Here is a 23,111-nt window from a genome sequence, read left to right as displayed (position 1 = left end):
GAAGTGAACAGCGCGCGCGAGGGCCATGGGGGAGCTCTCCATTAAACAACAGAATTAACGCGTGCAAAGCACAAATTATATTCTTTATTTAGGTTTTGATTTCTTGCTTATTTATACATTTAAGTTTCCGACCTCAATAAAATGCCAAATGAAAAATAAACTGAATGTGTAATAATAATGATAATAATCTTTCCTAGAAAGAACTGCAAGAGTTGAAAGAAAGTAATCAGAACACACACACACTCTCTCTCTCTCTCCAAATAAAGAAAAAGGAAAGTGGACTAGAAAAGTGGATAAAGAAAACATGAGAGAGACAAAAGTAGTGAAAAGAGAAAAGGAAAAGGGGGAAATGGAGGGAGAGAGAGACAGAAATGAAGAAAACATGAACATGAGCTTTATAAAGCACAGCTCACAGATTCGTTTATCAGTTTGTGATGCAAGCCCTTGATAAAAATCAGAACAGATGAAAATGATGACGCTAAAAATCGAAACGCTTCAATAACCCAACCTGTGATTTTAGTAAAAAATTCTCTAAACAATGAAAACACAACAGAAATATAAAGCAGATATTCTAAGGTACAGATTAAATAGAACAGCTTTGTGCTTTTCTTGGGGTGGAACTGATTTCATGACACACACACACACACACAGATGTGATGCCTAAAGTAAAATATTTATTTATTTTTTCCATATTGAGTAATCAGAAAAGCAGAAACGGGTTTTAACAAGTTGATGATAACAAACACAACTTCATTATAACACACAAGAGTCTGATCATTTCTGATTCACTTCCAGTGCAACTCAGTCACACACAGACACACACACACTGCTGAACGTACAATAAAAAAGAAAGAAAGATTAGCGAAAGAAAAGAGATAAGAAATTTTAAAAATAAAGAAAAGAATTATGAAGGTTAGTGTAGCACAAAAGAAAGATGGCCACTAAGCCTCATGTCAAGCTGATAACGTTTAAAGCTGATGCCCAGGAGTGATGTGATGAGAGTAATTGGCTCATCAAACAGAATTTAAACTCTGCCCTTGTTCCCATAGCAACACTGGTCACTGCTAAATCTGCCTCACAATCTACAATATTAGACTGAGCGCTAAATCTTATTTTTGCAGTGTTAATCACGCAGGTTCTTCCGTCGTCTCTTTGTCCGGGTACGTTGTGAGATACGCCTCCACCATCAGGTCCACATCCACCCTCACTGCACAGTTAAGGGTAAACAGTGCCAGGCTCTTGTGTCTGTGTTTGGGGGGCGTATCCTGCAGATATGCCGTGAGGCGCCTCCTTGCCTCGCTGCACTTCTCCTCTGTGAGTGACAGCACCGGGAGGCAATGGAGGACCTTAAGGAGCGCGCACACGTTGGGGAAAAACTTGACGTCGGACAGCTGGAGTGTCTCGTAGATGGTGGAGGGCAGCGTGACGTTTTTGGTGCCGTGCTTCCACTTGATCTTCCAGCAGTTGAGCTCGGTGGGAAGCGTTTCAGGATTGGGAAGATCATTCTTGTAGACATCGGCGCTGTTCTCCTCCGTGTTGTACTTGAGCTGTGACATGATGGCCGGAACGAAGGACAGGGACCTGAGCGCGTTGAGGTGATTCTCGGAGAAGAAATCGCTCAGCTCCTTGATGACCTGAGTGACTACCGGGAATGTCAGGTGGACCTTGTAGTAGGTTTCAGGTTGGATCTCATCTCCTGCGTCGGGGCGCTGCTTCCTAAAGAAGAGCCTGGGGATTTTGACGGGAATCTCCAAGGCGGCGGCGAGGTTTACCGCTTCCTCGAACCAGAACTCGTGATACACCTCAATGTTCTCGAGGACCTCATTGAGCGAGTGCAGAACGGCCGGCAAGCTGTTGGCAGCAAAGAAGACCTCGCTGGTTTGCCCCTGTAGGTTCTTCCCGAATGCCCTGGAAAACGATAGTGTGTTCTTCAAGACCACCAGTGCCATCACAAACTCAAAGTCTGCCAGTGCCTCTGAGACCACGAAGGCCTCATGCGCGATCTCGTCGCTCCACTTCAGCTCCTCATTGTCGTGGATGCTGTCCATGCAGAGGAGCAGAGACTCCAGGAGGTCGATGGCCACCTCGAAGACATCATGTTGCTGCGTCCAGTCAGTGCGACACACCTGCTTGAGGGCGTTCCCCTTCTCCTCGTTCCCCTGGTAATAAATCGAAATGGCGCTCTCCAGCTGATCCAGCAGAAGAGGAGACCTGCTGAAGAACGCATCGATCTTCTTCAGGGTGGACATGACTAGGTGCACGCTCGTCAAGTGCATGCTGTTGGCCAGGCTGATGTTTAGGGCATGGCCGGCGCTGGGCGTGAGCACGGCTAATGGATAGAGCTCGCTCAGTTTGGTGGCAACGGCTTTCATTTTGGCAGCATGGACGCCGGTGCTGAAGTACGCCTGCCCCCTGCAGTCCTCCATGCTCAGCCCGTTCTCTGATATTTCAGCACAGACGTTTGTGGCGATGCTTTCTGCCTCCCCTTCGAAGAGCAGGAATCCAAAAAACTCCTCACGCAGACAGTTGTTCTGATCCACAAAGCGGATGAAGGTGGGAATTCTGCTCTCCCCGGCGATATCCACAACGTTTTCCATGACCAGAGAGAAAAAGCGTGCCTCCTTCACCTCGGAGAGCAGCTCCTTGCAAACACACTTCTCGCATACCTCCAAGATCTGCTGCAGCTGTGTGGACGAGCAGAACTCCAAACTGGCAGGCGATGTCTCGAACCTCCTCCGGAGCGCATCATCGCCGGCGTTGATGCGGAATTCCAGCAGCGCCTGGAAGTTGCTGGGAGTGAAGGCTTTGCTCCTTGGCTCTTTGTCAGAGTGGCCCTGAAGTGGGATGTTCTGCCGTCCCATCATGACCACCACGTCGAACAAGGAGCGCAGATACTCGCGCTGATCCCAGTCCTTGTCCACCACTTGGGGTTCATCAGAAGCCTCCTGGCCGTTAGTGCTCTCTGGGGCCTTCTCCACATCCTTGTCTTGATTCTCTTCCACTTACACACACACACACAACAAAAACAGAAACATTATAAACACACAAGCATTAGGCTGGAATGCAGAAGCAATAAAACTGCTTCCTGTCTAAAAAAAGAAAATACAGTTAATCATATTTAGGTGAGATCAATGCCTCCGGAGATAAACTCACCTCTCTGCACTTTCAGCTGTGGCGTGTTATCTTCTTCCTGCTGAGGATGAAAACATCTTCATTAAATCACAAACACATGTCTGTTACACCTTGAATGGAAAACATCATTCACACACACACACAGAGTGTTTTCAGAGCTGGCGAAAAACTCAAACCTGTTCATTTGTCCGTTTGCGGGTGGGATGGTCGAAGATGGTGGGGATCGCTGTGTCCTTTAGAACTGTCCTGAATGGGCTCTGAGGGGAATCACACACACATCCACACCATTATAACTAACACGTCAGTGCATCGGTAGTAATAATAATAGCAATAATATTAATAATTTGCTTCAATACATCAGAGTAATTTTTTCCCTCTCACACACACGCATACACACACACACATCTGCTTACAGTTTTTAAAATCAGATCAGGCTCGAAGTGTCTGGCACACAGTCTGTGGTATTTGTTCAGGTGTTCTGGTGTTTTATCTCTCAGATCTGACCGACTGCAGTTTTCCACCCACTTCTTACACCTACACACACACAGGTTATTAATAGAGCTCCAGAAACAACAGTAGCAAAAGTGCAACGTGCAGCGAATAATTAAAATCTTATTCCATTTTAGGGTTTATTTCTGTAAGCGGATGCTGTGCTGAAACAGACCCTGTGATAATTTGTAGGAAACCACAAGATGAATTAAAAATATGGAGTTAAAAACGCACACAGGACACAAAGCGGAACTTAAAATAGCACCTGAGAAAACTTTGAAAAAACTCTGCGTTCTGCTGCTGGTGAAGAGAAGCGATGCAGGAACATGATCACGATCATCCCGGTATTAAACTAACTAATAATAATATTTTAAGCATAGTTCATACAAAATAAATAAATAAATATATAAAACCAACATTTCAGCAAGTAATATTATATTATATTATATATATATATAGCAGATAAACAAATAAATATCAAAATAAACTATTGAGCAGTTAATGAATTATTTATTAATTCATTGCCTAAATGACTAAATATTGAGGAACATAACACAAAACAGAAAGAAACAGATATCACGATGACGTCACACAGAGCTGAACACTCCATCAGTGCTGCTTTCACCTCCCGTTATTTAACTTTTTAAACAGCTTGTTGTACTTAAATACAAAAAAAAGAAATAAAAAAAAATATCCTATATGCTGCATTGTATTTTCTCTAACGTGTATTTGATGTTGATTGAGAGTTACAGTAACAGTTAAGACGTGTTTACTGAATCTAGACCAAAATTTATACCTGATCGTTAAATACGATTATTGAGGTGTAGGAGAAAACAGAAGATAGAAAATGGTGTGAGGGGAAAAGCACCAGGTGATGAGGGCCCAGAGTTTTCGTAATAATATCGCTGATACCGATACTGAAGTCAAAAACTTGATCATGTTATCATGACCCCCACGAAGAGAAGGGGCCTCAGTGGTGTAGACAGGCAGGCAGAAAGATAGACAGGGAGACAGACAGGCAGAGAGACAGACAGGCAGACAAGCAGAGAGATAGGCAGGCAGAGAAACAGGCAGGCAGGCAGACAAGCAGAGAGACAGGCAGGCAGGCAGACAAGCAGAGAGACAGACAGGCAGGCAGGCAGGCAGACAAGCAGAGAAACAGGCAGGCAGGCAGACAGGCAGAGAAACAGGCAGAGAAACAGGCAGGCAGGCAGACAGGCAGAGAAACAGGCAGGCAGGCAGACAGGCAGAGAAACAGGCAGGCAGGCAGACAGGCAGAGAAACAGGCAGGCAGGCAGACAAGCAGAGAGATAGGCAGAGAGATAGGCAGAGAGATAGGCAGAGAGACAGGCAGAGAGACAGACAGCTCAATCACCACAGCAGCAGCTAACACTAAACTTTATCCTGACACTTAGCATCACCTAAATCATCTCCTACACCACAACAAACGGCGCTTTTTTACCGACACAATAACGTCGTATGAATGTATCTGTTATCTCTGCGGCGTGGTGTGGGTTATAAACGCTCAGTTAAAGCCGTTATAATTGAGTGATTTCGCTGTTACTCGCCTCTCCGGATCCCGCGGAAACCTGAAGAAAGCCAACACGGAGTGTGAGCTCATCCGGGAACAGTGCAGAGCCGCGCAGAAATTCGGCATGGCGCGCCTCTTTAAAAAAAAAAAACTTTTAAACCAAAAACTTTTATTTTATTAATTTTTTTACCCAGTTCTTGTGATTAATTCAATGAAAATTGGTGAATTTATTCGGCACTCTAGTGCTTTGTGTGGCCTGGAGGAGTCAACACGAAGAATTCACCTCTTTCCCACAATGCTTTGCGCGTTCCTTCCTCAGCGACCCGCTTTTTTTTTTTGTTGTTGAACCAATCACAAATCGAGTTGTTTTTACACACGTCTTTTTAAAATAAACCTTGTTTATAAAAAATGCAAATAATAATGTAGCAATTTATTTTTTTTAAATATACAATTTCCTCTCATATGCTGCTTATATTTAAAGAGCATTTCGCGCTGCTGCATTTAAAAAAATATATAGTTTTTAGTGTGACGTCATGACGTAAAGACTACCGTGGCTTATTTACGCGAGCTAAAAAGCTACTCCTGTCGCGATCATTTAAAAGAAAAAAAAAGGAAAATTGAATTTTTTATTTACAAGAACGAAACTAAAATTACCTTGATTTGATTACGCCGACGTTTGCTAAATGATTAGCCGTTATACTGTGCAAGTGCCCGGATGAGAAAGTGGCACGTGATTGGTCCAGATGAATTCCGAAATACGGGAAGTGCAGTTCAAAAGAACAGAATATATATATATATATATATATATATATATATATATATATATATATATATATATATATATATAAAAATTTATTAATATCCATAATATTTGTATTATTAATATTATATTAAATATATACTTTAAAAATGTTTTAATATTTTTAAAAAGGTCCCATGCATACTTAAATGCTTGCTAAAATGACATTTTTTTCATAATTCATCACATTCCTAAAGTGTATAGTTAATATTTCTAATGTTCATGTAATTAAAAATATATACAGACAAAATGAAAGAGAACTGAGTTTATTTCAAGAAACACTCAAACAATACATGTGCCTGAATGTCGTCTTTATAAAGACAGATCAGATGTCGAAGTGGAAGATGATTATGCAAGGCATTGTATATAATAATGTGCTTCAGTGTGAACAATATTAATCTGAACACAGGACAATGAACAGAAACGGACAGATACAGAAACATCAGATGGACAATTATAGTCAGATTAATACTGTGATTGATTGATGATGGAGCCTGAATAAAGTTTTCTTAATTGTATTTCTTGGAGCACATGCACAGTTTTAGAACTGCAGTAAGCCGGTGATGCAAGATAAAAGTTCTAAAACAACTTTAAATGTTAATACATTTCCTTTAGTCATTAGTTTTATATATGCATATAGCAGCTTATGTTGCTTGGTTACCCATCTGTCAATCACACTTTTAAATAGGTTTAAGCATTAGTAGAAGAAAACATTCAGTAATAAAGACAGTACAAACAACTGGTTACTGCATCTGTTGTTAGCAGAACTAAAACCTTCCTCCACTCAGAATATCTATAAACACAATAGTCTCAGTATGTGAACTTTTGTGCGCATTCAACATTTCTACCCTCCAGTTTGGTTTCAGAAGCTTTTTAGTGTGAAAAGTACAGCCTGCTTGTGTATTCAAAGCTTTTTTTTTTTTTACATTACAAACTTCTACTTCCGTCTGGTTTTAGTTGAGCATTGTTAAAACACACTTAAATGATCAGTTAAACAGTTCAGTTAACACAAACATCCAAACCCCTTAGTGTAACATTAATTTTCATCCTTTTGTCTTCAATCACCTCTAAACATCAGCTTTTCTGATGTAACTGAACCAATAGAAATTCACATATTTACATATTCAAAATCAGCCCACTGTCTTTCCTACCACAGCTCAGTTCAGTATTTGTATGTAACTGTAGTTAAAGTGTGTGTGCTTCCTGTGCTGATGACTGTTTATTTGCAGGCGTGTTCGGCGCTCTGGACTTCCTGACACTGATCAGGGAGGTGCTGCAGCAGCGCAGGGTTCTTTCTGTAGATGTAGGCGTTGGAGTCACCGGCGTCCAGCAGCTCCAGCTCAGCCAGAGAGGACACGCAGGGGTCGTGTTCGTTCAGGAGGCCCGGCAAACGGGATGAGTTCCTGTGGATCCGGGATGAGCGGCGCACTGGAGTCAGAAACTTCAGCTTTTTAATGGAACTTTTACAGCAAGAGCCTGGAGTACCGTTAGCCATTTCACCCTCCATCCTCTTCTTCACACTGATCAGAACAACACAAACCAAAACACACCATCAATCAACCAACCAACCAATCTACCTGTCACTCAATACAAACACCAGCACAAAAGAGCAGCAGTAAAGGAATGAATTCATAAATTTTATAAGCTTTCATACAAACAGATAAAATCCAAATAAAACCAAACAGCAATAATCTTTAAAACAGATCCAAAGAAAGATAATTTACAATGAAAATATGAATAAATAATTATAATTAAATACACAGAACTGCAATACATCATTAAAAAAATAGATTAATATATTACAATTAAATAGTATTAATGTGCAATAATAATAAACATGATGGTGATTAAATGATTAATATTGTTTTGCTAATTAATATCAAAATCAATAGGACTAGAAGACAGAAAGATTCAATAAAGACCAAAGTAAACAGAGAACCCTGAAACTTCACCTCTGCAAATAAGGAGTAGTTTTCACGCTGTACTTCACAACACACGCATTCAAAACATCTGCAGGTGTGGAGTCCATCTCCTCCTCTTCACCCTCCTCTTCATCACAATCAGACAGTTTCTTCTCTTCCTCTGCCTTGACCTTGATAGTTTTCTTTTCTTCCTCTCCATCCTCCTCCTCCTCTTTCTTGTCCACTCCAGCAGAGGAGTTTGGTTCCTCGCTCAGTTCTTCCTCCTCCAGAATTTCATACTCAGGTGTTTCTTCTTCTACCTTCACCTCGGCCTCTGTGCTTCCTCCGGCCTTTGTGTCTGCTCCATAAATTAGAAAATCATTTCATTAGTCATATATTGTTCAACAGTTACAATAAACATTGAGATTAATTAGTTGTACTCTTCTGAGGTGCAGAAGAGCATAAAAACTCAAACAGTCTCCATTTCTGTTGACTGATTAAAACTGATGTCATTTGAATAAAACTCACCGCTCTCACATGTGGACGGAGTTTCCATTGCCTCCAATCTCTCACACAGGTTTATCACCAGCTACAGAAACAGAACAAATAATCCAGTAAATAACAAAATAATTAAATATTTACACGTCAAAAAAGTCAAACCTTAAAATTGCAACATAAATTACAATTAAATTACATTTTTTTCCTAAAAGAATCTGGACGCTCTTGAAGCACTGGAACGCTCACTCACACACAGTCTAATACACTGTACATATTCAGTATATTATACACCACTTTTATACTTTCTGTACATCCTACTTGTAATGTTAACTCAGTGTGTGTGTTTGTAATTCTCTGATAAATACAACACACACACTTGGGCTGTGTAAAAGCTATATGTGTGTGTTCAGTGGAGATGTGGAGGTGCAATACCGATTCCATCCTGATTTCAGGTTCTGCAGGCAGCTCTGTGTCCGAGTTGTCCAGCAGGTCCAGTGTGGTGTTGAGGATGTGACTCGGGGTGTTAGAGAATGCAGGTTTCCTCTGAGGAACCTCACTCTTGTGTGTTTCATTGACAGGCACCACTTCAGCTTGTTCACTCGCTTCAGGCTGAGCTTTATCTTCACCTTCAGCACCGAGTCGAGGTTTACATGTCTGAGAAGCAGACTTCCCCATTATTGCCGGCCTTTTCTGAGTTTTCCCTTTCAACGCCAACCAATCAGCTAACTTCTTCCTGTGAGAGAGAGAGAGAGAGAGATACACCTATAACAGCAAGTTCACCACTGTGGTCATGTTATGATGTGGTATGTTGTGATGTTCTTGACTCACCGTCTCTCCTCGGCGGATTCCACTCGGACTCTGTACTGGCTGATGGAGCTTGAGACAGGCCTTTGAGGTTTCTGCTCGCTAGCAGCTGCAGCGGATTTTGTTGGTTCTTTCTTCTTGATGAATGATGTCACTGTTGGGGGTCTTGCAGACATTGTAACTGGTTTCCTAGAGATCACAGATGGTTTGGTGGAGATTGTGGAAGGTTTGGTAAAGATGGTATGTTTTTTGGTGGAGATGGTGGAAGGTTTGATGGAGATAGTAGATGGTTTCCTGGAGAGGGTAGATGGTTTGGTGGAAATTGTAGTTGTCCTAGCTGGAGCTGTGGTCTGTATCTGCCTTTGAGGAACCATCTTCTGCACATTGATCCTTGCGGCTGACCCTGACTTCGCTTTCCTCTCCACACTATGCTGGACTCTTGCTCTTGTGGAAGCAGACAGAACTGTAGTTGATTTGGACCGAACTGCTGTCTCAGCTTTGGTCTTGTTCTCACTCGGGTTCTTCTCGTGGCCACTCTGCGGCTTCCTAAAGCAGTCTATTTTGGACTGTACCACTCTGCCCTTGTAGGTGCCCGGGAGGAGGGGTTTCGGAGGGACAGATGAAGGAGGCTTCTGGGTTTCCAGCACCAGTTTCCTGTGTCTCAGAGTTTGTTCGGTACGGAAGGCCTGACTCAGAGTGTTCCGCTGCATGGGACCTGAATTGTTGATCTTGGCTGGTTTTGACTGTTTAACCTTCGCTTTTAACTCGGCCTTGTCTAAACCTAACCCTGCCTTTTCATCCATCGGGTTGTTTTTGGACCGCAGTGGTGCAGGTCTCGTCAGCTGCTGCTTTGATATGACATTTCTGGACTCTGTTTTTTTTGGTCCTGCCTCCGGCTTGGAGTTTTCCTTATTGCTCTGAAAAAGAATCATTAATAAATAACAGATAAAAATCACACTATAACATCCTATCTACACACATACAGCATTAATACGTCCTGTTTCCTAGCATCTAGTTCTTCCCTTCACTCACCTTTTTAACTGCCGTGTCCATTTTGCCGTCACTTGCTCACTCCTCCGCTGGGGTTAGATAATCACCTGCACAAAAAAACATGAATAAAGTTAATTAAAAGAGGTGACAGAGCATCATTAAGGAGCTACATGTCCAACACAGAGCCTGCTGTTATTATTGAGATTTCAATCCCAGCCTGCATTCCACTAAGGAGGCGGCGCCTGGTGAAGCAGCATGTCTGGGGCGGGTTTTTCCCCAGAGGTCAATTCTCTCTTTTTCAAATGACAACAAGAGGAACAATTTGGAGAAAAATAAGCAATGAGACAATTTCATTACTATCCTTTTGAGTAAACTGTGGAAAATTAAACACGACATGGTGCTGTCATTCTTAATAAGGAATGCATTTACAGATGTAACTTAAAAAAAATAAACAAAAACACAAAACAAAGAAATCTCTAATAAACCGTTATAAAATAATATCGCATTATTGAGAAATAAAACTTGTGTTGGCGCATGCGCAGTCGACATTTTAGCTCACAGCCCATAACACAATGATATTACGCTGTTTTCTTATTGTTGTTTCTTCTTCTTCTTCATGTCTTTTTAATAGAATCTACTTTTTGCAGGTTATAACACCACTGCACATATTACAAGTTTTCCCAATCACAGCATGAACACTAAACAATGGAAAACTGTTGCTAGTCAGAATCCGTGAATCTGCACGAGGTATGACATTTCGATCATTATTAAAAGACCAACATTTACAACAGCAATTCAGTTAAAGATTAGTTTAGCTATCCGTTTAGTTACTAACATCAAAATAAGATCTGAAACAGTGCACTACATTTGAGACTGAGGCATGTTTTTTTATTTCACTTAACAACGCCCTCATAACAGTTTCAAAAACATCTTACCTTCACTCCTGAAGATTCGCAAATATAATATTTGTTAAAATCACCCCCAAAAACAATACAAGGACCAAAATAACGTGATGATTTATATATTTTGAAGGATCTCACGTCTCCTCTCACGCCGCCGCTTTCAAACACTAAACGTTCATACTGATTTGACTTTGGCGGTGGAGATCTTCACTCTGATTGGTCGTTGACGCAGTCGATTTAGCCAGTCAAATTACAGAAAGTCTGTCACGTGTTAACACCAGCCCTATCGCTATTTTTCAGCCGTCTCTTTTGAACCAGAACAGTAAAAAAAACAATTACTGACTCCAGTTGTTATATGTATGTAACGTAATTATTAGTACTATTATTCACGACTTTAAGAGATAATATATGACAATCTACAAGTTAGCGTGAAGCTAAACTTTAGTTTGAATGCAGAAGTACTACACTACCCACAATCCTTCAGGGAACTGCACAAATACGGAAAGGCGTGGTCATGGCTTCTTCACAGCTGAATCACATGCATGAACCGTTTGTGTTTTAGACAGCAGCACAATTATATTATTAACAGTTACACCCATTGATAGGCGAAGAAAAACAATCGCAGCTCAAAACATCGTAAAACTTTGTCCGGTATAGAAAGAAAACTCCACGAGTCGTTTGGGAGTCGAAGGAATCCCTTCTAAGTGGTGAGCCGAGTCAAATGATCCGACTCACTGAAAATAAATGGAATCAGAAACAAGCCAGTTCGGTGAAAATGAGCCAAACGTCCTGTTGTGAAGTGGATTCAGTTGCATTATTAATCAATATACACATGAGATATTATTATCTTATCAAATTACGAGAGAAATTAATATAATTCACCAATCTTTGTAAATGGTAATGTAGAACTGACACTAGATGGCTCACTAGTGCCTAAACTTTAGACATGTGAGAAGTTTGTATTAGCCATGGTAGTTTCCAAAGATTCCTCCTATCTTGTTGTGACCCACAAGATGCCCTTATTTGTGGAAGACCGCGTGAAAGACTCGTAACAGCTAGAAAAGAAATAGCCTTTATTTGTCACATATACATTACAGCACAGTTAAAATTCTTTCTTCACATATCCCAGGCTTAGGGGTTGGGGTCAGAGTGCAGGGTCAGTCATGATACAGCACCCCTGGAACCGAGAGGGTTAAGGGCCTTGCTCAAGGGCCCAACAGTGGCAACTTGGCAATGCTGATGCTTGGCAGTGCTTGAACCCCTGATCTTCCAGTCAACGACCCAGAGCCTTAACCACTTGAGCCGCCACCACCGCCGGATATAAGGGACACGGATATAAGATATCTAAAATAATGGTTGATTCTTATTAAAGTATGAAGTGATGTCATTTTTACACACACAAATGCCCTTGTGTGTGTTGGATCTGGTGCTCTGTATAAATATAAACTCGTTAGCAAACCATCCCATGCGACTATGAGCCACATATCACACAAAAGGCTGGAAAATATTTGAAGTTACAAGAAAGCACCTCGAGAGAAAACAAATAAACAGGATTATGAGCATGTTCTTCGTACTGAAACCCACCAGCAAGGTCCTTTCATTTAGGAATGTTCCTCAAGGTCGGGTTTGATTTCTCTGAGACCAAGCTTCAGATGTGCTCAATTTCCTGCTTGATCAATATCCAGAGCAAGAAAACATTTCACAATGAGTACAATAATGAATAACGATATTAAACTCAGAAAATAACAGCTGCAGGTTAAACATTTAATTATTGGGAAAAGGGGAAATTATAATGACTCAACGATTTTGGAAAGAATAAAAATTACACCATTTATTCCACATTTTAAACAAATGCTCCACGCGAGCTGTTTTTATTGCATGTGAAATATTTAAGGTCATAGTATATAAATATAAAAACAGTACAACACTAAAATAAAACGTGAAGAGACTAATAGTATTTCTTTTTAATAATAACTAATAAACTGGAAGAGTCAGTGACCCAAACACCTTTAGTTACACACAGAGGACAAAAAAACAACTGTTATACTTTAAATACATACAATAATTAAAACTGGCTTAGTAAATAAAGAGCAGAGCTTTTGCTCTGATAAAAAAATAAAAATAATCCAAACACACACCTGGGAAGGTCAAAGGTCAGTCATGCATGAAAATTGCTCTTTCAGTGTCTTTTAAGAGTCATGAAGATTTTTCAGGCATGTGTTCAACTTTTTATGTCTGAGATGCATGTGTGTGTGTGTGTTTGTGTGTGTGTTCTCAGTATGGATAGTATTTCTGTTTTTTCCCGGCAAAGCAGGACATCCACGTACACAACAGCACAGTAACAGCAGCTCCAGCACACGTGCAGTAAAAAGCCCAGCCGAGTTCACACGAACCTGCACGTGCACACACACACACACACACAGAGAACTAAGCATCTGTTTGTTGTGAACATATACAATACAATAAACGCTAAGAAAATTTTCTGATTATATAAAGAAATTTCCCTTATTTCATCACAGTGCTGCTGAGTTCTGGACTGGTTGATGGTCAGCTGGTGATTAATTCTCTCTAACAGCAGCTCTGACAGTAGAGGAGCTGTACATCACAGCTTTATATTAATGCACTCGCTCTGATAACTTATTGTTTCTATAGTAACGGCTCATTTATATAGTTAGTGATGTGTGTAATTGTTTAGATATTTTGTATAGATGATGGTTTGTGTGTAAGATGTGTGGAAGGAGTCTCCAGTGTCAGCACTGTGTATTAGTTAGAGGTAAAGCTGTAATGAGAAAGTAAGAGGAAGAACAGATTGGTGGACTGTGTTTCAGGGGAAAAAAAGCTGTAATCTTACCGAGGTTAAACTGGTCTGAGGCGTTACTGCAGGTCTGTTTCACCTCCTCACTGTTCCATCCCAGAGGATAAAGAGCACATCCTGAGCCGATCATTAAACCTGCACACACACACACAGAGTTTATATTGTGTATTAACAGCTACAGAAACATCTGTATTTATTTTTTATTGGATATTAATTGCATATTACGGATTAAACTGTTCTAACACACTCACACACACACAGTTGTGTAGGTGCATAGTGCGGTGTGAGAGTCATGTGACCAAAAGACAGTGACAACAGTGCAGTAAGAGTCACTTTACTGAATCAACCCTTTTGAACCAATCCCGTTCAACTGAATCAAATTTTGCAGTTTTGATTCAGTTACTGATTCACAAGTCAGAGCAGCATTCAAAAAATATTTTGCAAGCCACAGTGTCTGAATGCAGAGATGCAGGAAAACCCTGATTTGCTTGTGTCTCAACCAAAATGAATCACTTTGAAGGAGACGTCATTTACAAATCTGCCCAACACGCAGCGTCACACGCAGGAGAGATGTATGTCAAATATGTTTATAACTGAAAAAACAGATAAGTATAAAATTGTATACTGCTGTTTTTTAGCTTGACATTTAATCACATTCATAGTTTCATCATCAGAGACGAACAAAATCATCCAAGATCTACAGGAAATGCCTTGTTTGCTTTCCCTTGGTTTAAAATTCTCCGTCACACATAATCCCACTGTGGGACTAACATGATCTGACACAGAAATGGTGTAAAAATAATCAGTAATTCAGTCTTTAAATTTCTTAGAGGACGTGGATTTGATCTGGTCTAAAAATCACACAGAAGCATCTGGAATCTCAGTGTAAACCCGACCTGTTCAAATCTTTTCGGTTTTGTTGTTAATTATTACATTTTGAGCAGATGCCTTTCCATTTAAGCTTTCTAGCTGAATATTAAATAGCGCTGACCCAAATTTCCTCCTGGATTGAGCCGTCAGAGCGCCGAAACCCCTTCAGCACTGCGCCATCTGCCACCTCACACACCACTAAGAAAGAACGCGCTCAAAATAATCCTGGCACTGCATCATCACAGCGTGGAGAGGACATGGGGGGAAACAAGCAGCTGCTCTTAGTGGGAGGACGACAGGAAAAGGTGCCACATTCCCTCCATCCGAGCCGCTCCGGACTGCTGGAGTGTCGGAAATGTGTGTAAAAGCAGCTGGTGGATGAAGATCCCGCACACGTCCATCTGCTTCTGCTCTGCGTCCAGACCACAGGCGCTAACAGGGCTAAGGATGAAGGCTTGATGAGTTTATTGTTTTATTAGCAGCTTCATTAGCTGTTAGTAGCTGTTCCTCCTGCTGGAGCGTGTCTCATCTTCACTCAGGGAAAGGTCACGGCTGGGGTTACATCACTAAACCCCACGAAATTAAAGGAACGCAAAGAACTTCTACTGGTTTTCCACTGAACCCACTACATTCTGCAGAATGCTACATTTTTGAAGATTTTTTTCAGCTACAGATCTCACGACCTTATCGGCCTTTAAAGGTCACAGCTCCACTCTGGTTAAAGGTTAACGGTCATAGAGAGGTCACTCTGTTCACAGTGAGGTGCTGCTGGGTAACTCTGAGACCTGTGATTCCTGCAATATGCCTGTTAATCTTCATGTCTCTGTTCCAATATGGTTTTAACAGCCCTCGTTCACTCCACCTTCACCACCACAACATCAGTGAAGACTCAAGCAGCAGGTTACCCAGAATACCATTCAAGCTGAGTCAAATTCCACATGTAGGAGGACATGAAGATGATGCAGTCCTTTGAGGTTTCTGAGGGTCTGAAGTCTACAAGGGTGCACTACTCACAGGATCGGAACGTAGGCGATATCAGGAGGCATTATCACCAAACACTGTGTGTGTGTGTGTGTCCTGTCCCTATTATTATCACAGTGTGTCCCTATTATTATCACACATACACACACACACCTCAAACCTCTCATTAGGAATCTTCACACTGCTTTGAGGTTTTTAATTTATAGCTCAATTTTCTAAAAGCAGTTCTGAAACGAGAGAAAATGAAGCTCTTCATCCAGGAGCTCTTTATAAGAGAGGATAAAATCCCACCTGTATTCTCTCCGACTGCCCGTTTCTCACTCACCGTGAAGATCACTTACGTGGAAGAAATTCTCTCATGATGCTGCTTTCTCTTAAAGCTTGCTCCAGAACGAAAGCTGTGGCCTGAGGAGTGTTTCATTTTATTCTTTTTGCTTAAAATCCTTCACCGCCTACATTTAATTTCTTCATTCATTCATTCTTCAGTAAGCCCTGGGTCCTGTTCAGCAAATCCCAGGAAAACAGAGACCCAAGGGGAAATATTTCACCTGAGTGCAGTGTGACCAGCAGGGGGCAATGATTATCAGCTACCAGCGAGCTGTGTGTTTAACACCAAGATCTGTTATTTTATTATCACACTAACAGAAAGGTGATAATTTACAAGTAGAATCTAGTATTACACTGAGATCCTGCATGTGACGGTGTCTTTATTTTCCAAGGAAGGAAAGACGTGGCTACAGCGAGAGTCGTAGAAAAATTATACGCTGTTGTTTGTTGTTGTTTGAATGCAAATTCAATTCCATTTTCTGTTTTAATTTAACATTTAAACACAGAAGAAAAAAATCCACAGTACTGATAGGATGACGTAATAACCAAAATCTTACTGTTTCACTGATATTTTACATTAGTACTATCTACTAGGGATTAGCCACTTATTTCAACTGTTTATTACTTTCCTCACACTGAGGCACAGAACACATTGCAAGTAACACAAACACACACACACACACACACACTCTCCTTTGCTGTAATGGATGGAGTCAGTGATAGAGGAAAGCATACATCCATCTCTCTCTCTCTCTCTCTCTCTCCCTAATGACGTTTCAGCTCACAGTCGCTGCTTTTCTTGAAATGGAAAATCTATCTCCTCGGGTCGGCTGTGGAATTTTCCAGAACAACAGAAGGACACAGCGGGTGTCGCAGAAAGCCACGTTTCGCCTTTTTCCTCATTTTCTCAAGATCATTAGGACTTTCAGGGGCTTCTGATAAGCTCTGACTGAGAAAGTGAAATGGAAAATTAGTGAGATAGATCTAAACTTCACATAATGTGTAAAGGAACACTGAAGTTCCTGAAGGTTCTTTGGAAGGTTTACTTGAAAATAGCTGAGTGTTTACATCACCAACAGACTCACGGTGGAGTAAAAAATTTTGGTTGCATCCCAAATGCAAGTTTTGTCCTTCTGTGGTTGTGGAGCAGAGTCTCACTATGAGACCACTGAAGACTGCAGGCAGAAGAGTGCAACAGGTCAGGAAGGAGAATCGCTCTTGGAAGCCCAGATCCCTTAATGAACTCTGGTTAATGACACAATCTTGTCCACCTCTGCTGAGATTTGGCCCTCGCTGTCTGCGTGTAAGGATAAACGTGTATAAAAGAGCTGGGATGCATATGGCACTGTAATCGAGATCGAATCCATGCACAATGATAAAAAACCTGCAGAGTGCTGAGGAGCCGTGACACAATGATTCCTGCAGACAGGAAGAGGAAGATGTGCTGCTTTTAGATAAAAATGTAAAAACGACTTTACAACAATGCTATCCCTGAGACTCACAAGTGTCCATGACACATGATAGGATTTCAGGACCTTAGATTTGAACATAAGTGTGTTTAGAGTTTAAAACATATTTTCAGTCAGTTTCTAAAAAGTTTTCTTTCGTCCACATTGAACACACTGCGTACACACCGGGTCTGTGCCCTTTCCATCATTTCCTTACATCACGCTTTCACACACCTCTCAGAGTCACTTACGTCTCTTACACACCGAGAAGAGGAACACGATTAAATCCACCTTACTGAAATAGTGAAGGTCATGTGACAAAGACACATGTACACACTACAGCACAAACACAGTGTTAGACAGTATGGAGAGTGGATTCAGAAAGGTGAGTGTGTTTGTGTGTGTGTGTGTGTGTGTGTGTGTGTGTGTGTCTGAGTCTGACAGCCTTCTAGCTGGTCACTGAGGCCACTAAGCTGCTGCTAACACATTACTCAGAACCCAAACTGTCAACACACACCAATACAATAAGACACAGAACATAACTCAAGTCTCCACACAAACACACACACACAGTAGATGTGTGTATCCAAGCACGGACATGAACTCATTTTCTTTTCACCAACAGATGATAAAAGCGAGTTCATGAGCAGAACAATGTGAGATTTATTACAGAAACACTGCAGTCTTTCTTCTTTTCCTCTTCAGCCCCTGAGTGAACATCCTCACATATCACACACTCGATTCAGCAGGACAAGCTCCATTTATTCACACTGTGAACCAGGAAAGAAGAAAACCTTTCTGTTCAAATGAATATTACAAATGCCACCGAAAAAAATGAGCGACTGAAACTCTGAACAAAACCGTTAATCTTCCACTCCTGATAAAAAGAACACAATCCCATAATTCTGTTCCCCAAACAAATGAAAACCACATCACTCTGACCCTCCATTTTCATCAGATTAACAAATTGTTATGCGACGTCTCTATAAATCTACAGAGACCTCCTGCAGAACCCAGAGACGGAACCCATGAAGCAGTGAGCTGAGCAAAAAAGTGTGCTCACTTTCCCCTTGGAAGGGAACGAGGGAACATTCCAGACTGACAGCTCTGAGGAGCATGCAGTGCTGCATACCGGAGAGGACCTGAAAGAGACCAGGCTCACAAAGAAGCTACGCACTCACAAAAAGCCTGATCTGTGTCCGGGTGCGAAAAAGTACATAGACGGTGTGTGTGTGTGATGAATTATCATGTCTATGTCCTACTTTCACAGTATGTTCACACACACTAGTTGTAAACCTCCACACTCCCTCACAGACAAGAGCGCTACACTACTAACACTGCACAGATGTCGTGATTGGCTAGTGACTGTGATTGACAGGGAAGACAGACAGTATACCCCGCCCAGCCAGAAAAGCAAGACAGTTAGATGCTTTCTTATTTCCCGTCCACACAAATATTTTTTACTCCTCCGTTAAAGAAAAAAAAATTCCCATCCACCCAGACGGGGAAACTATTTGAAAACGATCACATGATCACACCAGACGACTGAGTAGCAACAGTACATCATTAAGGTTCTACCTCGAGAACAGTGTTAAGGAGAAGAGAAATGCTGAAAAACACCAACAACACCAAAAACTAGCCAAATCCTAGGATCCACCCACAGAAATGGTGAAGTCCATAACACAGAGATCTCAGACATTGCTGTGTGAGTGTGGGCGGAGCTTCAGATTCCTGGCTGTAGGATCATGATTTCCTGAGATATGGAACTTATTTTGAGCCACAATGGAGTTGGAAACAAAAGAATTCTGATTAAGACTGACCAGATCTGATCCAATCTGCCCACTCTGAGACCAAGCCATCTAATCACGGCACGTTACACACCACTGCACGCTAAGGATGCTAACACACACTACACACCTGGGGGGAATATTCTTCTGATGAAATCCGACAGTAAATCTCCGTTACATTCCCAAACATCTGTCTCGCATCTGACCTTAACCTGTGTGTTTATACAAATAAGAAACTGGAGATGAACTGATAAGGAAACACACACACTCACACACTCATTCACACACACACACCAAACAGAAGTGGTGTTTTATCTACTGATTTCCCTCTATGCACATCCTGTCACCTCACTGTGGGAAACATTCTTTACATTCCTGAGTGGGACATGAGGGAGACTCCTGGAAGTCACACACACACACACACACACACAGAGAGAGAGAGAGAGAGTCCTTAACACACACACTCCTCCTTTTATCCACATATGAGCAATCCTTCTCATTCTTTTACACACCACACACACAGCATCACCACGCATTATTATTATGTTATTATTTCTGTCCAGAATGTGTGATCATGTGTGAAAAGAAAAAGAAGACAAAGAAAAGACAAAGAGAGAGAAACATTTCACACCTGAGTGAAAGAAAATAGGGTTTGTGTCTCACTACAGCGGCTCCACTCTTTATCACCCACCTGTAAGTTTGGTACCTAGACAAAAGGTCACGACCTCTCAACTTCCAACATACACACACACACAGTCTGTGCATAAATAAAACTAATTAACCCATCCATTCTTTAATCTGTCCATCCAAACATCAAGTCCATTATTCAAGCATTTATCCAGGTCTTTCCACTGCTTCTATCTATCTATCTATCTATCTATCTATCTATCTATCTATCTATCTATCTAGCCACTTTTCTTTTATATATTTCCAAACAAATGTCTATAATAACATCTTTCCATCTAATCCATTAATCAAAGATGTATCTCTATCAGGTGTCTGGATTTGAAACAATGAATCTATTTGAATCTATTTTTCTCCCAAACTCACCTCCCACAAACTGGATTCCTCCTGCCACTCGGCCGATGGTGCGTGATATGATGTCTGACATGCAGCAAGCCATGAGTGCTGTGAGGGCCACGAGCAGCAGCAGGCCACACCCAGTTCCTGTCACCACCGTACAGATCCTCCACTCCACACTGGGGATGCTCAGGAACGAGGCATAGCGTCCACAATGCTCCACCATCACCATGCCGCCATGGACCTCATCTTGCACCGGGTATGAGCAGCGCCGGAATGTCCCAAACGATACCAGCTTCCCCATCTGAGAGCCCAGGAGCCAGAAGGGCATGAAGAATCCCACACAGGAGGCGGCGGTGCTCAGAAGCGAGATCAGAGCCCACAATACACCTACACGCGTCAGACTGGAGCTCATCTCTCACACAGATCCGATTTCAACAGGTTTGAAGGTTCTACACTCGTACCTTCATGTCCGGTGTGGTCCTTTGGATCTCAAGTTAGTAAAACTGGAGGTCTGGCATCCATCTCTCCAGCTCAGACCTACAATGAGGAAAAGAGAACAAGACACCTCAGAAGGTTTGTCCAACTTTGATTCCATCCAGTGCACCTGGTGTCCACCTGTGAATGTTTGAAATGACTGGACACCTCATCTCCTCAACCTGATCATGAACTGATAAAAGAAATCGGCTGCGTTTTAATGGGAGGTTCTTGATCCAGTTCTTCAGGTCACCACACATATCTAAGCTTTGTCCAAGCTCCAAACAGATCTGATTACAGAACTGGAACCCAAGATAAACATGACCTGCTTAAACACACTTGATGAATCGGGTCTGTTAGAAGACAAATATCACCAAATCTCACTGGATTCCAGACATACAGGTGATCTCTACACTGATCATCTTCCATCATCTTTAATCTCAGCCTGCTCCTTTAGAACTTTCATTCCAGAAAAAAAGAAAAAAACCCAGTTGTTTCTGGATCACCACATTCAGGTCTGGAGGCATAATCTGATAAAGTGAAAAGCTTAAGAGATGAAATCATTTTGTTACCATGACAACAGCAACTGAAGTTTTGGCTGACATTAAATTAGCCTGTGAACACTTTCAATCCTGAAAATACAGTTCCTGGGCTTTTTTGAGGAAAAAACGTTCTGTAATAAAGCAAAGAATGTGTCTAACATCATGTCGAACTGGTCATAATAAGCTATAATAAATAAATAATTACTACATTATACATCTACATATACACCACAGACCCCAGAGTCAGGAGCACAGATGTGGAGACAACAGATTTCATTCATAAATATTTAGCAGATATTAGCAGAGTGGTGATTTTCCTGGTCTAACACATGCGTTAAGATACATAATTAATATCAATATAAACAGTAGTCTATTAATGACATCATGGGACAAGAACTAAACAGAATTAGTTTCTCAGAGCATTTTTACACCATATATAACCAGTGACTTTCCTGCAAAGTTTAGCTGTTAGGACAAAACACTTCAGCACATAGAGCAGCAGAACCAGGTTTTTGTGCACCAGCAGTTCGGCTCTTGTGTGAAAATGTGTGAGGTTTGTCTACTGCCTGAACTTTCCAGCTAGTGTTAATGATAATAAGGAAGTGTTGAGTTGTTCACTCACACACACACACACACACAAGGTGGTTAAATATTCTCCCATTTTATCTGGTAGAGTAAATGAAAGCTCTGAATCACACCAACACTTCACACACTGCTGGACTCTAATGGTGAACACTAATATCTCCACACACTGTGTACTTTAAACTAAAAAAACAAAACAAACAAACAACATTAAGCATTAACATTAACCCATGTGGAAAAAAAAACCATCTAATTAAAACATTTAAAAATAAATTGTTAAAGCTCTTACATGTCCCGGTTTCAGATCTTCTCAAATAAATGCGGATGTTTTTGTTTTGTTTTGTTGGGTTTTTTTTTTTTTTTTGGAAAAACAACAACAACAACAACAAAACTTTCCTACACAAAATAAAGATTCTTCTCAAGCTTCACGCGCTGCTTTAAGTTTCCTCACCGACAGAAAGCGACACAGTTCAGTCGCCACCGCCGCCACACCACATGCACGCGCCGTCAGGGCGATCCAAGTGCGTGCGCTCGTCCTCGGTAACCCCGCCCACAGAGCGCGAGACTCACGGGTGTGTCAGAAAGAAAGGAGGAAGGATTCACGCTGGGGATAACGTTACTGACCCCGCTTTCTTTCGACATTTCATATATATGTATACATACATGGAAGAACAATATTTCCGAGAAATAATAACAATGAAAATGAATAATATAATAACAACTTTTATCCTTTAATAGATACACCGCGGTGTCTCGTGCTGTTCCAGTAAAACAATCAACAACAGGCTGTGAAGTGTTACTGTTCCTCAGCAGTCCTCTCTTTATTCTCTCGTTAAGTTAAAGGAGAAGTTCACTTCCAGAACAAAAAATTACAAATAATTTACTCACCCCCTTGTCATCCAAGATGTTCATCTCTTTCTTTCTTCAGTCGAAAAGAAATGATGCTTCTTGAGGAGAACATATCAGGATTTTTCTCCATATAGTGGACTTCAACGGTGCCCACAAGTTTGAGTTCAAATGCAGCCTCAGAGGGTTCTAAAGGATCCCAGCCGAGGAAGAAGGCTCTTATCTAGCGAAATGATCGGTTTCATTTTCTTAGAAATAAAAAACTGTATACTTTTTAACCACAAAAGCTCGTCTGGCACTAGCTCTGGGATGCACGTCCGCGACACCGCGTACAACGTAATGACGTTGAAAGGTAACGCGTGACGCAGGC

The 23,111-nt window shown here is 41.4% G+C and overlaps 3 protein-coding genes across 5 annotated transcripts; all 3 read right to left on the bottom strand.

The window, feature by feature from the left end:
- Positions 1–131: 131 nt before the first annotated feature.
- On the bottom strand, positions 132–5,453 carry thap12a (THAP domain containing 12a). Of its 2 annotated transcripts, none has more exons than XM_058412615.1 (5): positions 5,190–5,453; positions 3,546–3,666; positions 3,309–3,389; positions 3,154–3,190; positions 132–3,001 (listed from the first exon to the last, which is right to left on the bottom strand). In XM_058412615.1, the coding sequence occupies exons 1-5, from the start codon at positions 5,276–5,278 to the stop codon at positions 1,128–1,130; spliced, it is 2,202 nt and encodes a 733-aa protein (XP_058268598.1). In that variant the 5' UTR covers positions 5,279–5,453; the 3' UTR covers positions 132–1,127. The 2 variants fall into 2 exon arrangements, with proteins under 2 accessions (XP_058268598.1, XP_058268597.1); XM_058412614.1 differs by having other exon boundaries at positions 134–3,001; positions 3,154–3,193; positions 5,190–5,452.
- Positions 5,454–6,201: 748 nt separating this feature from the next.
- Positions 6,202–11,238, bottom strand: si:ch211-266i6.3 (cytoskeleton-associated protein 2). Its single transcript, XM_058412186.1, has 7 exons — positions 11,080–11,238; positions 10,187–10,251; positions 9,179–10,071; positions 8,783–9,083; positions 8,381–8,441; positions 7,904–8,210; positions 6,202–7,471 (listed from the first exon to the last, which is right to left on the bottom strand). The coding sequence occupies exons 2-7, from the start codon at positions 10,205–10,207 to the stop codon at positions 7,171–7,173; spliced, it is 1,884 nt and encodes a 627-aa protein (XP_058268169.1). The 5' UTR covers positions 10,208–10,251; positions 11,080–11,238; the 3' UTR covers positions 6,202–7,170.
- An 882-nt stretch (positions 11,239–12,120) lies between these two features.
- On the bottom strand, positions 12,121–22,434 carry lhfpl6 (LHFPL tetraspan subfamily member 6). 2 transcript variants are annotated; one of them, XM_058412189.1, is made up of 4 exons: positions 22,347–22,434; positions 20,325–20,834; positions 13,898–13,996; positions 12,121–13,439 (listed from the first exon to the last, which is right to left on the bottom strand). In XM_058412189.1, the coding sequence occupies exons 2-4, from the start codon at positions 20,707–20,709 to the stop codon at positions 13,321–13,323; spliced, it is 603 nt and encodes a 200-aa protein (XP_058268172.1). In that variant the 5' UTR covers positions 20,710–20,834; positions 22,347–22,434; the 3' UTR covers positions 12,121–13,320. The 2 variants fall into 2 exon arrangements, with proteins under 2 accessions (XP_058268172.1, XP_058268170.1); XM_058412187.1 differs by having other exon boundaries at positions 12,122–13,439; positions 22,185–22,425.
- Positions 22,435–23,111: the final 677 nt, after the last annotated feature.

Source organism: Hemibagrus wyckioides, linkage group LG16 (genome assembly GCF_019097595.1).
Source record: "Hemibagrus wyckioides isolate EC202008001 linkage group LG16, SWU_Hwy_1.0, whole genome shotgun sequence".
NCBI classification, from domain to species: domain Eukaryota; kingdom Metazoa; phylum Chordata; class Actinopteri; order Siluriformes; family Bagridae; genus Hemibagrus; species Hemibagrus wyckioides.
This window is presented reverse-complemented; position numbering and strand designations above follow the sequence as displayed.